This window comes from Chelmon rostratus, chromosome 3, assembly GCF_017976325.1.
Source record: "Chelmon rostratus isolate fCheRos1 chromosome 3, fCheRos1.pri, whole genome shotgun sequence".
NCBI classification, from domain to species: Eukaryota; Metazoa; Chordata; class Actinopteri; order Chaetodontiformes; family Chaetodontidae; genus Chelmon; species Chelmon rostratus.
The window spans coordinates 3,057,839-3,071,696 of NC_055660.1; the positions used below are offsets into that span (position 1 = coordinate 3,057,839).

A 13,858-nucleotide genomic window follows, 5' to 3' on the forward strand; every position below is an offset into this window, starting at 1 on the left:
TTTTGGATCTTCCCGCGGCACCAGGGGGCCCCATGATTTATGGCCACATCTGTCAGCCATAATAAAGCAGTCACTAATGAAGCTGGGGAAGGTGACCCTTGTGTATATACAGGAGGTGTGTACACTTGTGTACGTGTGTGCATGTGCTTTTTTTTTTTACGTGCATCTTTGCACATGTGCCCTGTTCAAAGGTTAGGAGGGCTTGTGAGCTGAATGGTGAGCGATCAATAATGAGCTGCGAGAGAACGGACAGACACACGGACAGGAGGGAGGACAGCTTGTCGCATGAGTGAGGAAAGGAAAAGGGGGTACGCTGCAGAAAACTGGGATTGTTTGATAAAGGAACACACTCTCGCAGCCCAACATTGCACCACAAACAAATGTAGGCCACATATTCCACGGGGAGCAGAGCAGCCATCAGGAGGACAAGCCTCACTCCCAGCTATCGGGCTGATACAATACGAGGATGAATGAGGGAGAGGAGCAGGAGCCGACCGTTTTATGGGAAAACATTCTGCAGAGTGGAGGCCAGCAGAAGCTTTAATCACCTCGCTGTTACTGGCTTAGGATGCTTCATTATGATATCATCCTCAAAGAGAGAAAGGGGCGTCTGGGACAGAGAGAAATGGGGAGTCGGAGCTGAAGGGGGGAGGCACGGTGAGAGGAAGAGGCACAGACGAAGAGCACAGAGGATGAAAAACGACTGAATGAAAATGGGTGAAAAAGAGAGCGTTCAAAGCCTCCACCAGTCAGCACTGAAGTCTCCAGTTCTGTCGAATTACATGGCAACACTGTGATCACCAGCCACCCCCAATTACCCACTACACAATCTCAAAATATGATCTGTAAATAGTAATTAACACTCATTCCCCTGATAAAAGTGTATCTAATATGCCACAATGATCTGTGAGTGGGTAGATTTTATCCTGATGATGGTCTGGATAATTGTAATGGCTTCTGTCCAAGTATCGTAGCATCTGCAGGGCTTCTATAAGGGCTTCCATACGAGCTGCAGAAGCTAATGTGTTTGTGAAGCTAACTGGGTCACTGCGAGCAGATCTCAAATCCCAATACCAGGACAGCAACTTATCTGTGGGACTTCAATTATAGCTCAGAAATGTTGCTGCTGCCCTGAATTCCCCCCAGAATACGAGGATGATATTACTGAGTTACACATGGTGAGTGTTTACACTTTGAAATGTTGCCCCCAAACATCTGCAGCTCAAGAATACCTAATTTAGTGTCTCCAAACGCAACCCAGCGTCCAGACTAACTTTCACATTACAATTTTGAATGAGATGTTGTGACAGCGCTGTGGTCGAGATCTGGTTCAGTTTAGGCACATAAACCACTTGGTAAGGGTTTGGAAAAGATCATCTTTTGGCTTAAAATATCTGTTTTCACCACCACAAACTCAACAAATATTTGGTTTTGTTGCAACAAACCTGAACCTGGTCTGCTGCTTGGCAGTCGTCCTGCCCAGCTGCCACAACGCCGTGAGAAAAACATGCACCAAGAATCTGAATTATGCCACTTTGTTACCTGTTGTAGCCTCAAACATCCAGATTTTTAGATGATTATCAATCATGCAACTGTAGATAAACACATTATTAAATACTTTACGTTATATGCACACATTCATTTCACAATAACAATCGTAAGAGAGCATGAATGCATCATTGCTTTATGAATGACAAAATAAATAAGAAATATTTCACACTTAAAGACCTGTTTTGTTTTGTTTTTTACATCTACTGTTGGTTTCGACATCTCAGTGTGAGTCAGGGGAGGCCCTGGAGCTGCAACAGGGGGGCTCCTGCCTCCACTCATGGACTATCAGGCTTTAATTTCAGCTTCTGACACAGTCTGGGAGATTCCCCGTTAAACGCCTGAGAGATCATTATTTCGCCCTCAAGCTGGGTTTCAGTGCTGAACTGTCGCTGTCGTGCTTAAAAGATAAGCTTTTAATCATCAACATTTTAAAGAGCATGTTGCCGTGGGTTATGAGTTTACAGAATGGAAACATGAGTCGACACTTCGGTGTTAAGTTGTGGCAGACGTATTACGCCGTTTTTCATTGTGGCATCACTTTATATTCACATATTAGAGAGATACTACATAATCACTTCTTTTGGGATTAACGAGGCTGAACAAAATAGAGAATTACCAGACCGGCAGTGTGTCAGTTTGTGTGCAAAGTGTCATCAATAACTGTGAAGTGAAACATGAAGTGGACATTCATTTACTTTTTCTAAAGATGCTGATAATCATAGCCTGATGTATCTGTTTCCTCTGTGCCTCATTGAGCCACATTTCTGTCCTTTATCAAATGCGCATTATTCACGGGTAGTCCCCAACGAATGTAGTTTATTTATTCTGAAACTACAGCACAGGCAGCCCAGGTGTGTCTCAAGTTACTTATTTACGTCTTCATTAACGTGGTGCCACAGACAGACGAGTAGTCAGAAAAGCATGAAATGAACCATCTGACATTTTGCTCTTTGCAGAAAGTTAGATGAGAAGATGTAACCACTGTCATCTCTGTATGGTAGCTCAGTGTGTAGCTGGAGCCAGTTAGCGTAGCTTAGCATAAAGACTGGAAACAGGGAAAAACAGCCTCATCTTCTCATCTAACTGTCCACCAGGAAGCATATTTCCAAAAATGTGGAGGTATTCCAATAAGAAAAGCTCTGATGCTGAAATCATTCAATGACATCATAAAAGATTTTCCTACCTACCTAGATCAGAAGGAGTTTTGGAGATTTTTACAAATCAGACACTGTATTAAAACTAATTTGGCCTAGACCCCCCATCTAGGATCCAAGAGTTATTCCTACTACCTGGTAGCAGAAAAATCAGAGCTTCTAAGTTCTATGGGATATTTAGAGAGGCACGTGCGCCTCATTTAGAAGGGCTGAAACTGTGCTGGGAGAAAGACTTGGGAATTCAGGTTTCAGAGGATAGCTGGAAGAAACTGGTTGCATCTTGGTATGGTTGCTCACATAAAACGCAGTCCAAGCTTATTTATTACAAGTTACTCCACAGAAGCTATTGGACCCCCCTTTTTGCAATATTTAGATGATGCATCTGGTTAGTCAGATATTGTGTTAGGTGTATTTTGTTTTTGATGTTAAGTCAAGCATACCCAGTTGTCAAGTAAAGTTTGTAGGCACTTTGTTTCTGTTTGTTTGTGTTTTTTTGTGTGCTAGATGTTATGTGATATAGTTTTGTTTGTCTAGCTTATTCAAAGCTTAGTCAGTGATTCTTATGTTCTGTTGTCTGACAAAAACATGAATAAAAAAAGAAAAAAGAAAAGCTCTGATGCATTGATGGTTTTGGTCGTGTCATTGAATTAAACACAAAAACAAATAAAATATAGAGTAGCAGCAGCCTTTTCCTAAACATTTTGACAGTTGACAGCAAAGAAAGGGATAAAATTGGGGATTATTTGCAACATCTCTGTGATTTACAGTACGTACCATTGAGTCAACGGTTCTGTTCACTTCACTGATGCATATTTTCCCCATATAAGAATATAGAGTGCAAGGCAAGCTGTATGCTGTCTCACTAACTATAGCAGTGGGTGGTATATGTCCATGTTCCTTGTCATTGGAATAAATCTCCCCTTGAGCTAACTGCCGCCTGTGGCCGAATCTAATCTGCACTTCCGAATGGGAACCAGGCGTAGCGGCACAGTGGGTAGGGGGTTATTAAAAATTGAAACACAGCTAATTAAAGCTGGGGTGAAAGAATCAGAATCAAGGCTGGCGACCGGGCATACAGAGAAGGACAGAGTCCATGTGTAAAGGAGAAAGTGACCTAGACGGGAACAGAGGACGCGTTAATGTGCCCGGGGTCTACAGATCCGTGGTGTCAGTTTGACGCCCATCCATCAGCACTGTGGAATAAGACCTGTCTTATATAGGAGAGGATGTATGTAAAGAGGTCACGAGGGGTCACTGCTACTTCCAGAAACATCCACAAGCTCTTGTTCTTTCACAAATCTGAGCAGGAAGGATGAGACAGATAGAAGTACGACTTGGTAGCATTAGGATTAGACGCTTCGGTCTGCGATGCTCTTTACAGGTTGTGACATTTCATAGCACAGAGACTACAAGTACAGAGGACTCCACCCCCCCTGCTACCACATCCTGACATTAATAGGAAGCGACATGCTTGTTAAGACAATAACAGCAGTCGCCTGCAATCAGCGTTACACCAGTCGGGACAGTGAAATCGCACTGAGAGGACGCGTTCGCCATCGAAGAACGTTTTCTGGAATTATTCCTCTGTGTATGAAGAGTTTCAGCGCAGTGAAGCGAAGCCTTTTCAAAGTGTCATCACATGACACTGTAATCACCAATGAGTTATCACATGATGGGAACATAATAATAGCTCACAAGTTACCTGGAAACTATAATTAGATGAACAGACGATTTTAAACTGAGATTCTATCGAATCACAAACTGTTGTGTCTCAGGCTGAAATTATTTTCATTATTGATTAATCTGCTGATTTCAGATAACAGCAACTGTCTTAACGTGTCCAACAGACCCCCAAATATTCAATCAATTATCAATCATTAACCAATTATTGAAACATTTGTTCTTGTCGAATTGTTGCAGCTGTAATTGCATCTGTGTTTGTGAAATGCTTCAAAATGCTCCCGCTGATCGGTTAACTGCCAACCAGGCGAACCAGTTTTGATTTGGGTTTTTATTCTGGGCTGTCTTGAGTTTTCTGAACCTGCTGTAAAACTTGCAGTCCGGCCCACAATAACAGGTGTGTGTTTGAGATCAGACCTGTTCTCAGGCCTGCATGGCTGTGTGCAGACAGAAAATACAGAATACTGTGAGTTCGTAGCCCTGCAACTCAGCTACTTTCTAGTGCTTTCTCTTTCACAGCAGCTAATATGAAAAAAATATTAAAATACAATATTTTTTCATGTTAGCTGCTCTGTTATTCCTGCATTTCATAATTTCTCCATTAAACACTGAGCATTGGTCGATTTTTTCTGTTAAATACAGACAAAACAAAAACATTTCAGGCTTTAAGCTGCAAATAACCAATTTTCCGCCTCCTCTTCTACAACCCTGATACCAAAAAAAGTTGAGAATAAAGATAAAACTGAATGCAATCATCTGCAAACAAACCTTCCAGGATGCTCCTTTCATACCCAATCATGATGCTATCACCTGTTACCAATCAGCCTGTTTACCTGCGGAATGATCCAAACAGGTGTTTTTGGAGCGTTCCACATCTTTCCCAGTATTTAGTTGCTCCTGTCTCAACTGGTTTGAAACGTGTTGCTGCGTCAGATTCAGAATAAGCAGATATTTACAAAAATCAATGAAGCTGATGAGGTCAGACAGTAAATATATTGACTTTGTGCTGTTTCCAGTTGAGTTTGTGTCAGAATGGATTAATAAATCATCATTCTGTTTGATTTATGTTTTACACAGCGGCCCAACTTTTTAGGCATCATGGTTTGTTTGACTGAGCCTTTTCTCCAGATCTGTTAGAAATCCTATTTTTGATTCAGACTCACACCATAACAAAGCAATGTGCGGAACAGTACGTCTTGTTCTTAGAAAGATCGTGTCTCTCCTGTTCTCCACTGACCTCTGAAAGTGTTTCACAGTGAAAATGCATAGATTTTGTACCTGTACCTGCAGATCTTCCGCTCACACAAAACTAAGCAATGCTAACGAGTGGATTCATGTAAAAGCATGCACTGATCATAAACTCTCCCTGTCCAACATGCTCTCTCGGGGTGTTAATCTCTGTCAGTCTAGAGGACATAGGTGGGAGCTAACTAGCATTTGCTAGTGCTCTGAACAAACTTGATGCCCTCGTTAGAGATCAGAAACGGTCTCATTAAGCTTGCCACTAATTTATCCAGCGCAGCCTTCCACCGACCGTACGTCTGCTCTCAGCTGCAGTCTGTCACTCTCTTACATCTCCTGTGGACTCCCCTGACACGAGCACGTGGCTGCAACACAAACACTATCTCCTCTTGAGCTGCTGAGGTCATTGATTCACCTTTTTATTATTCAGGTTTTATCTACTTTTATGAGCTTTAATTTCCACTAAGCTCAGCTGTGTCCTCTTCATCATCAGCATGAGGATGTCACACACCTGCCCAAAGTCCTTGCCAACAGGTCCGAAATGAAGAATATGTAAAGCTCAACTTAGTTTTTTGTTGTTTTAATAGAAAACCAAAGAAGAACAGAGATTAAACAGCGCATGTTTGCATACAGTCCCTTTTTGCACAACGTAATCACTCACTGGAAATAAATGTGCACGAAAAGAAAATACAGCAATCTTATAAATATAGGGCCCAGAAAAACACCTCAAAACATATAACAAGTGCACCAAATGTGATGAGATGTTGGTTGAATATATTTGCACAAGTATTCTGACAGTAAGTAATGTGTCTACCCCATCATCAAGGTCATACAACTGCCATCGAAACTAATATACATGCGTTTCACTATTATTGCCTTTGTTATTCAAAAATTGTTCTCTCTCTTTTTAGAATATCTATCTCTAGAAAATAAGTCTTGAGTTGTTCGTTTTATGTTTCTATTTCCTACCTTCTTCGACCACAAACATCACAAACAGTTTGACTCTTTATGCTACAACATTCCAGTATACTTAGAGGGATCGTCGTCCCATTAATGTTTCACTTGGCATTGCAATCGTGACGAGGGGAGGACAAACATTTTGACCTCTAGGAAAAGGGGGAGTCTGACATTGGCTACCTCTGTGCTGTGCTACTCGAGGACGGAGGAGGGAGGGGGACGCACGCAGCAGTTGGGCCGTCTGACATTTTGCAGCATTGACCTGAAAATGTTCGGCTGCCTCCTTTTGTTCTTCCTGCCGTGTTGCGGCGAGTCGACGCCGGACACTGACTTTCGGAGGGAGGTCCGGACTATCAGTTTCCTCTCTTGCTCCTTAATTTTGCACTGCAAGTGGCTCTGAATGGCAAAACCAAGGGACTCTGGGTCCACAGAAGCGCCGTAGACCTCCCAAGTCATACCTTGTTCATCCCAGACGACATCATGGATGCTCTTTCCTGTCTCCTTCCCTGATTGGTCATCCTCCTCTTCCTTTCTCTCCGGTTCTATCTTCTGTTTGCTGGACTTCGTCTCCTTCGTCGGGGCTTTGCCTCCAACCTTTCCTACAGGACTTCCAGCTTTATTTTTAGTGAGACCTGACTTTGATGTAGTGCTTGTTGCTGCTGTTGTTGGCGGGGCCTGGTTGGGCTTGGTTGTAACAGCAGCCTGAGACAGCGCAGCGCTGTTGCTGTCAGCAGATCCAGACTTGGTAGCAACGGCTGTCACCGGGGGTGTTCCTGATTTGAGAGAGGTGGTTTCAGCAGTGGTTGTTTTCACTGCAGATGTCTGGACTCCTGTTTTATCCTGGGAGGTACCTGTCCCTCCCTGCTCCGCGTGGTTGCTGTGTTCGATGTTGATTTGATAAACTGGCTGGGTGTTGCACAGAGCTGACCCGGGCTCTTTAGGCTTGGCTCCTAGCCTTTTGTCTTGCTGCTGGGACAAAGTTTCCGAGTGGAAAAGCAAGCCGGCATTATGGTTGGGGCACATCTCCGCCTCAACTGTGAGTCTGTCTGACCTCGGATCAGTGGATGCGGATAGAGTACTCATGCTCATCTGATGTAGTGCCACACCCCTGTCGACCTGGTACACTATAGCCAGGCTCTGCGCCTCCTCCCTGGGGAGTGCACCGCCGCTCGGCCTGCGGGTCACAGAGAAGGGCAGCAGACTTGGACTTGTGGCCACAGCCTTACTGCATGTGTGCGCCACCGCCTGAACCTCCATATCACGACGCTGCTTGACTGGGGTGGACGACGGGGATATGGTCATTGTGGAAGCCTCCCTGTACAGCTTGCAGTGCTGCTGCTGCCCTTCGAAGGCTGCTGTGTCAGTCTGACTGAGTTCCTCAGCCACCTGCCCATGCGCCGCCATGTTTGTGATAGCCTGGGGCAGAGGGGAGGAGTCCATCTGTGAAGACACTTGCTGATGTTTATCTGAAGAGACGTGTGGTGTCTTTACTGGCGGCAAATCCTTGTCTGACTGTGCTGAACTCAAAGTCGTATTTGTAAACCCGGCCTCTGCATCTTTGCCCTTACATGGAGGTGTGGTGGAGCTAAGCGGAGCTGCAGTAGTTTCCACGCTTTGCTGAGGTTTGGGTGTCTCCTGCAGACTAGCAGAGCTTTGTGAGCAGGTACGTATATGATCGGGCTCTTGAGATTTCTGTGGTACAGCAGCGTCCTTGTTTATGGGAGCTGAAGCACTCCCTTTATTATCGTGTTGTGGTTCCGACGCTGTGTGTCTTACTTCACAGGCGTCGTTAAGATTTCTATTCTTTGGAGAAAGGTGTTTTTTGCTGTCCTCTCGTGCTGTGGCTGCGGAGGCTGAGGATGTCAGCTGTGCACCCTCCTCCTGCACTGCACTTGGCCCTTTTATTCTGCAGTCATTGGTCTGCATGTCGACCTTTGACGCTGAAAGAGCAGGCGACACATCTGCCTTACAGATTTCCTTTTCACCAGCCAGGCTTAGCATTTTCATATTAGCATTAGAATCCCTCTGGTTGCCTCCTGCCTCACCCCCACCTTGGCCTGTTAGAGACAGGTCTGGCATCTTTTGGTCTCCGCCTGTCACAAGCTCCGATTTTGTCTGGTTTCCATTAGTTGGTTTGTCTGACACAGCACTGCTAGCCGGCTCACCTGCCTTGGACGCTGTTTTCTGGGTATGTGGGATGGGGTTAGCAGGAGAAGCAGTCAGAGGTAAGTTATCCTGTTGGTGGTCAGGGGACGTGAGGGCGGGGTTTGGACAAACCTGAGACAGTTTGAGGTTGGGCTCTTTAGCCCAGTTGGCATTAGGCTCCTTATTGCCCAGCGTGTCCACCACAGCCAGCTGAGGCACCATCTGGACTGTCACTGTCCTCTTTGGGTTCGTTCCCATGCCGGATTCACTGTTTCAGTCTTTAAATATTGCCGTAATCCAAAGATGAAACCAGACACAGCTTTGTCACTCTGTGCAATTTCCTAAAGGAGGAAAATAAAAATCAGTTTAGTTTTTTTTAATGACTGAGCTTCACTTTTCATCAATCTTCAGTGACTCAAAGGGACTCAAATAGTGGTCCATGCCTAGATGAGCATCATGTAAATGTTCCTTTGAACAGCCATTAACATGCATTTAATGAATCAGTGTTAGAATAAATGCAAAGAACAATCCAGAACACTCAATGACACAATTTAACCACTGCTTTGTATTGAGATTAATATATGTGATGTGATTGCAAGCCTCATGATCAAATTAAACATACAATCACAAGAACACAAGTCACTGTAACGACTGTAAAGATAATACGCTATAGAAATGAATGAACTTCCACTTAAAACATTCAAATAATTGTGGAAACTTGTCATCTTTTAATTTAGGAGTTTATAAACTGGCATTAAATAAGTTAAATCTATTTCAGATTCAAATTACTTGATCCAATTGTACAAATGACAAAAAAAGAACGACTGGGGGTAATCCCGAAAGAGCCTGCAACAATGCTGTGTCAGGCTAAAGCAAAGCAAAGTTTACAAACCTGCAAGTTTAGTCAGCAAAGTACAGAAATAAGACTTTGCCATATGTAGGCTGAAAGTGCACGTTTGTGATTAATAAAATGTGGATGTTCCACATTCAGTGGACTTTCATTGGGCTCAACAGTCTTGTCTGCCTCCAAAATTCCTCATTTTATGCGTCTGCTTGGCAGCATCACTGAAAACTCGAGTTCATGTTCATAATCAGCATTACTGTATAAGGAGATGCCAAGTGTAGCAACCAAGGTAAGTGGTCGAGCCCTCTTTTGTCTCCCTCTGATCTTGTTGTTAAATTCACTGCTCATTACTGTGATCTATTATAAAAGCCGCAGCATCGTTTATATAGAGTTGCATTTCAAAAGATAAGCCAGCAAATCACCTCACATACTGAAAGTGCCTGAAAACAATAATAATTTCTCATTTTAACGACCTTTAATTTTCTGTCACAACACTTTTAAGGAAATATAAACAGAGCCAGAAAGGTGTTTGTGTCTTTAGACCCTCTTTTGTCCCTCAATCAGCTTCGTATAACCTACAGTTTCACAGATCGCCTCATCCCAGGCCTGATGAATGACTCCATCTCAGTCTGTCTCCTTAGTGTAAAAGCATCTGGGCCAATTCTGCAAGTAATGTGCCAGCACTCAGCAGACTTCTGAAATATCTGATCCTTCGGAGTCACACAATGAATTTCACTGTGATCAAGACTTCAGTCATACAGAGCAGCCTATAGGCTCCATCCAACGAGGATGAGGAGCCAGCAATTGATAATTCAGTGGTCCGCAGAGAGCAAGTTGTCCATTTCCATTTCAGTGACATTACAGATGGTAATCCATTCTGCATAATGTGCAGTTCATCTCAATGTTAAAGCCAGCCTTGTCTTTCGAGTGATTCTCCTTTCTCGCACAAGCCTCCATGCAAACAACACACATGATAGATTTCAGACTAATCAGCTCATGTTTATGTCTCGATTGCTGAAGAGTATAGAATAATCATTCCTGCCCCTCTTATTCAAACCATCATCATCCTCCTCTTCATGCACTTGGTGACCTGAACGCAGCATTTGCAAGTGTGTCTTGAATGAAACAAGACTGGAGGCTTGTGTTTTGGGTCGTGGACAGGTGTAGCCCATTTGTGTGTGTGTGTGTGTGTGTGTGTGTGTGTGTGTGTGTGTGTGCTCTCCCACTACACGTCAAGTACAAATATTTATGGAAAGCATATCCTGACTGTCTTTAGACATTCAGCCATTAAAACGCCCTGGTGTGGGGGATTATTGTGCTTTTTGTCTGCAGCAGGTTAGAAATAACAGTAAGCATGCATGCAGAATGTGCATTCATGCACAACCGCAAACAATACATACATCAAAGTGACGCACACGACCGATTCGGGCCAATTAAGATCTATGTCATGTACTGTAGCCTGCATCTTCAGCCCTGTCCCACCCCAGCATCTCAGAGGCCACTGATGTTTGCTGATTTGATTTGACCTTGCGGACAAATTGAACAACTGACACGCAGGAAAGCGGCTAATGACAACGTGAGGACGTCTTACCTTGAGAGGCGCTTTATGTCCCGGACCTTCGGGTGCCGTTTGCGCGTCTGTGTCAGGGAGATGAGGCTAAACCCTAGAAATGAATATGGAAAATCAACCCTGTGTCGGTGACACCAAGCCACGCCTTCCCCCAGAATATGGGGGTATCGATCCCGCACAGCAAAGCGCAAAATTCAAGCCCCCTGACTGACCGACCGTGCGCAATGAGTCACCGCGGTCCGACCGATGGATGCTGCCTCTGAGCTCTTCGCCAGCGTTGCCTTGTGTCAAGAGAAAGTGCCCCCCTCACAAAATGGACCTGTCATGGTGCGTGCTATCCCACACTGAGCTGGGACCAGCGCAGGCAGCGTGGTGCAGCAGGGTAAAGCAGATGAATGCATGAATGGAGGGGAGGCTGAGAATGGAGGCAGTGCTGTATCAGCCGCAGGCATCCACAGGAGCGTCACATGCAGATTGATTACTTAAAGATGCGAGCAGCAGTATCGGCAGCCCGTAATGATCCAGGAGGAGATCCGTTTTGTTGCTGCTTTTTCCTTCGGAAATGGATTTATGAGACGACCCGTGTGTTGCTTACAGTGAAGGGCTGCAGGAAGGAAGATCAGGTCGTGTTTCTGAGTAGAATCAGGCCACATTACGAACTGCATTTGGAAAATGAAGAAGTTTTTAAAAGGTCTGCTGCACTCAGGACGTGATGCAGCTGTTTCATTTGTCATTTAGATCCAATCAGAGAAGAAGACGCGCTAAAATGATTTGAGTTCTGCCTTTTTTACAGAACAGCTGTTGTAAAACGGTGTTCTGTGGAAAAAAAGGTTGCAACGATAACCTAAATGTAATCACATTGTGTTTTCAAAGAGATAAATATCACTGATTCCATGCACCAAAAATGTACATTTAAATACATATTTTCCATTAAAGCGAAGTTATTGTACATAAGTTGCAGTGGAGAGTAATATGCATGTCCTGCTTCACCACAGCTGAGACAGTTTGCCTCTTCCTGTTGTGTGCTTACTTATTGTTGAAGGTGGACATGGCATGTCCTGACTGGTGGCTAGAGCTGGGGGTCACAGGATCAATCTGAGAGGTCACGGGATGACCTGTGGTGGCCAAAGACGCACAAACTCAAGGAAGGCTGTGATATTGAGCGTTGCATTTAAAGCACACACTGTATTATTATGTCATGAAAGACAATTAGAGGGATGTCTCATTGATTTCAAGCCATCACTCTGTAGCATACTATGCATGTTAGAAACACCCCCCCCCCCTTACCAGCACTGGATCCCTGCTAGTCCTGGTGTGTCTTGGACAAGACTCTCTCTGAAACAACAACAGCATTGGGAGGTTGTTTTTTTTTTTTTAACTGCCTTTATAACATCAAGGTAATTAATTATGTGGCAGTTAATTGTAACTTTAAGTGATTGACAGAACATACCTAGTTTGAATTTGCTGCTTTTCACTTTCATTATTTTCATTTTTAATAATTTAGAGGATTGTACTACTGGTTGGACAAAACAGGCATTGCGAAGGCATCACTTTGGGTAATGAGGTGTTGGGATCGACCTCTCTGTTTTCACATTCAATCAATTAATCGAGAAAATAATCAGCAGATGAATACATACTGGAAGTAATCATTAGCTGCAGTCGTTTACAAAATAGTTAAAAATCAGCTCCACCTCAACCAACTACAGCAGTAAAATCCTGCTTTTCTAGCAATGCAACAGTAATAATAAAATAGTATCATAGTAACAGATGAAATGATTCTGCAGTACTTTCGATTTTACTTATTTAAGTACATTTTCCAGATTATATGCATGCATGTAGATGTATGGAGAGACAACAGCACAGCATTCAAAGTGCTGATTTAATTACAGCAATTGTATTTGCTTAATTTTCACCTAATTAATTGTGCCATAAAAAACTTTGTGCCATGTCAGTGCTGTTACAGCTAATCTAATATCAGCATTATTGGCCACTTCCTAGCTCAGACTAGTCTAATCTCTCAGACTATTGTTAGAATCTAAGTGGTTACTTTGGGGATTCAGTTTTCAAACATAGCCTGGGTCTGAGACAGGAGCTCCTCCTAGAATACAGTAATTGTATGGGATAGACCTCCACCTCTAAAAGCCCAGAGGGACTGATTAGGTGAGAAGGTAGACCGCGACTTAATTACACCGTTGGTGAGCACCTCAAGATAGACTGCATGTGTTGTTGAGATGCCAGACACCTGCTTCAGGGTTAGGGCTTGTGTGCAGTCAGTGTAGAAAAGATGACACAGTTGGTGAGGAAAAAGTATAATTTAATGATGAAAATGTGTGGTCAGTTGGCAGCATTTTAGACAGTGGATTGACATTATGACAGAGAAGGTGCAAAACTCAAAATTAATGGTATCTATAGCAGAATGGACACTTCAAGCCAAATGGTTATTTAATAGTATTGGCATATTTTAGAAATAGACTTTGATATCAGTTTAATCTGGCACTCACATTCATACTGTGGATCTGGCATCATCTTGTGGTTAAATTGGGAAAGGCACATATTAGACAAGGCAGAAACCAACTTTATCCGCAGACTGTAACAATTTTCACTAAAGGTTTCATCTATCTCGGTTTAAGGACTTTGAGTCATGAAGATTCGGTGGGTTAATACTCCACTAATATATTATCTAGCCGGTTAATATAGCGTGCACCATTATTCAAC

General features: G+C 43.5%; 1 protein-coding gene across 1 annotated transcript; it reads right to left on the reverse strand.

Moving 5' to 3' along the window:
- Positions 1 to 6,776: 6,776 nt before the first annotated feature.
- Positions 6,777 to 8,987, reverse strand: gprin3b (GPRIN family member 3b). Its single transcript, XM_041934490.1, has one exon. It carries the CDS (start codon positions 8,985 to 8,987, stop codon positions 6,777 to 6,779), a length of 2,211 nt encoding a protein of 736 aa, XP_041790424.1.
- Between the last annotated feature and the right edge of the window lie 4,871 nt (positions 8,988 to 13,858).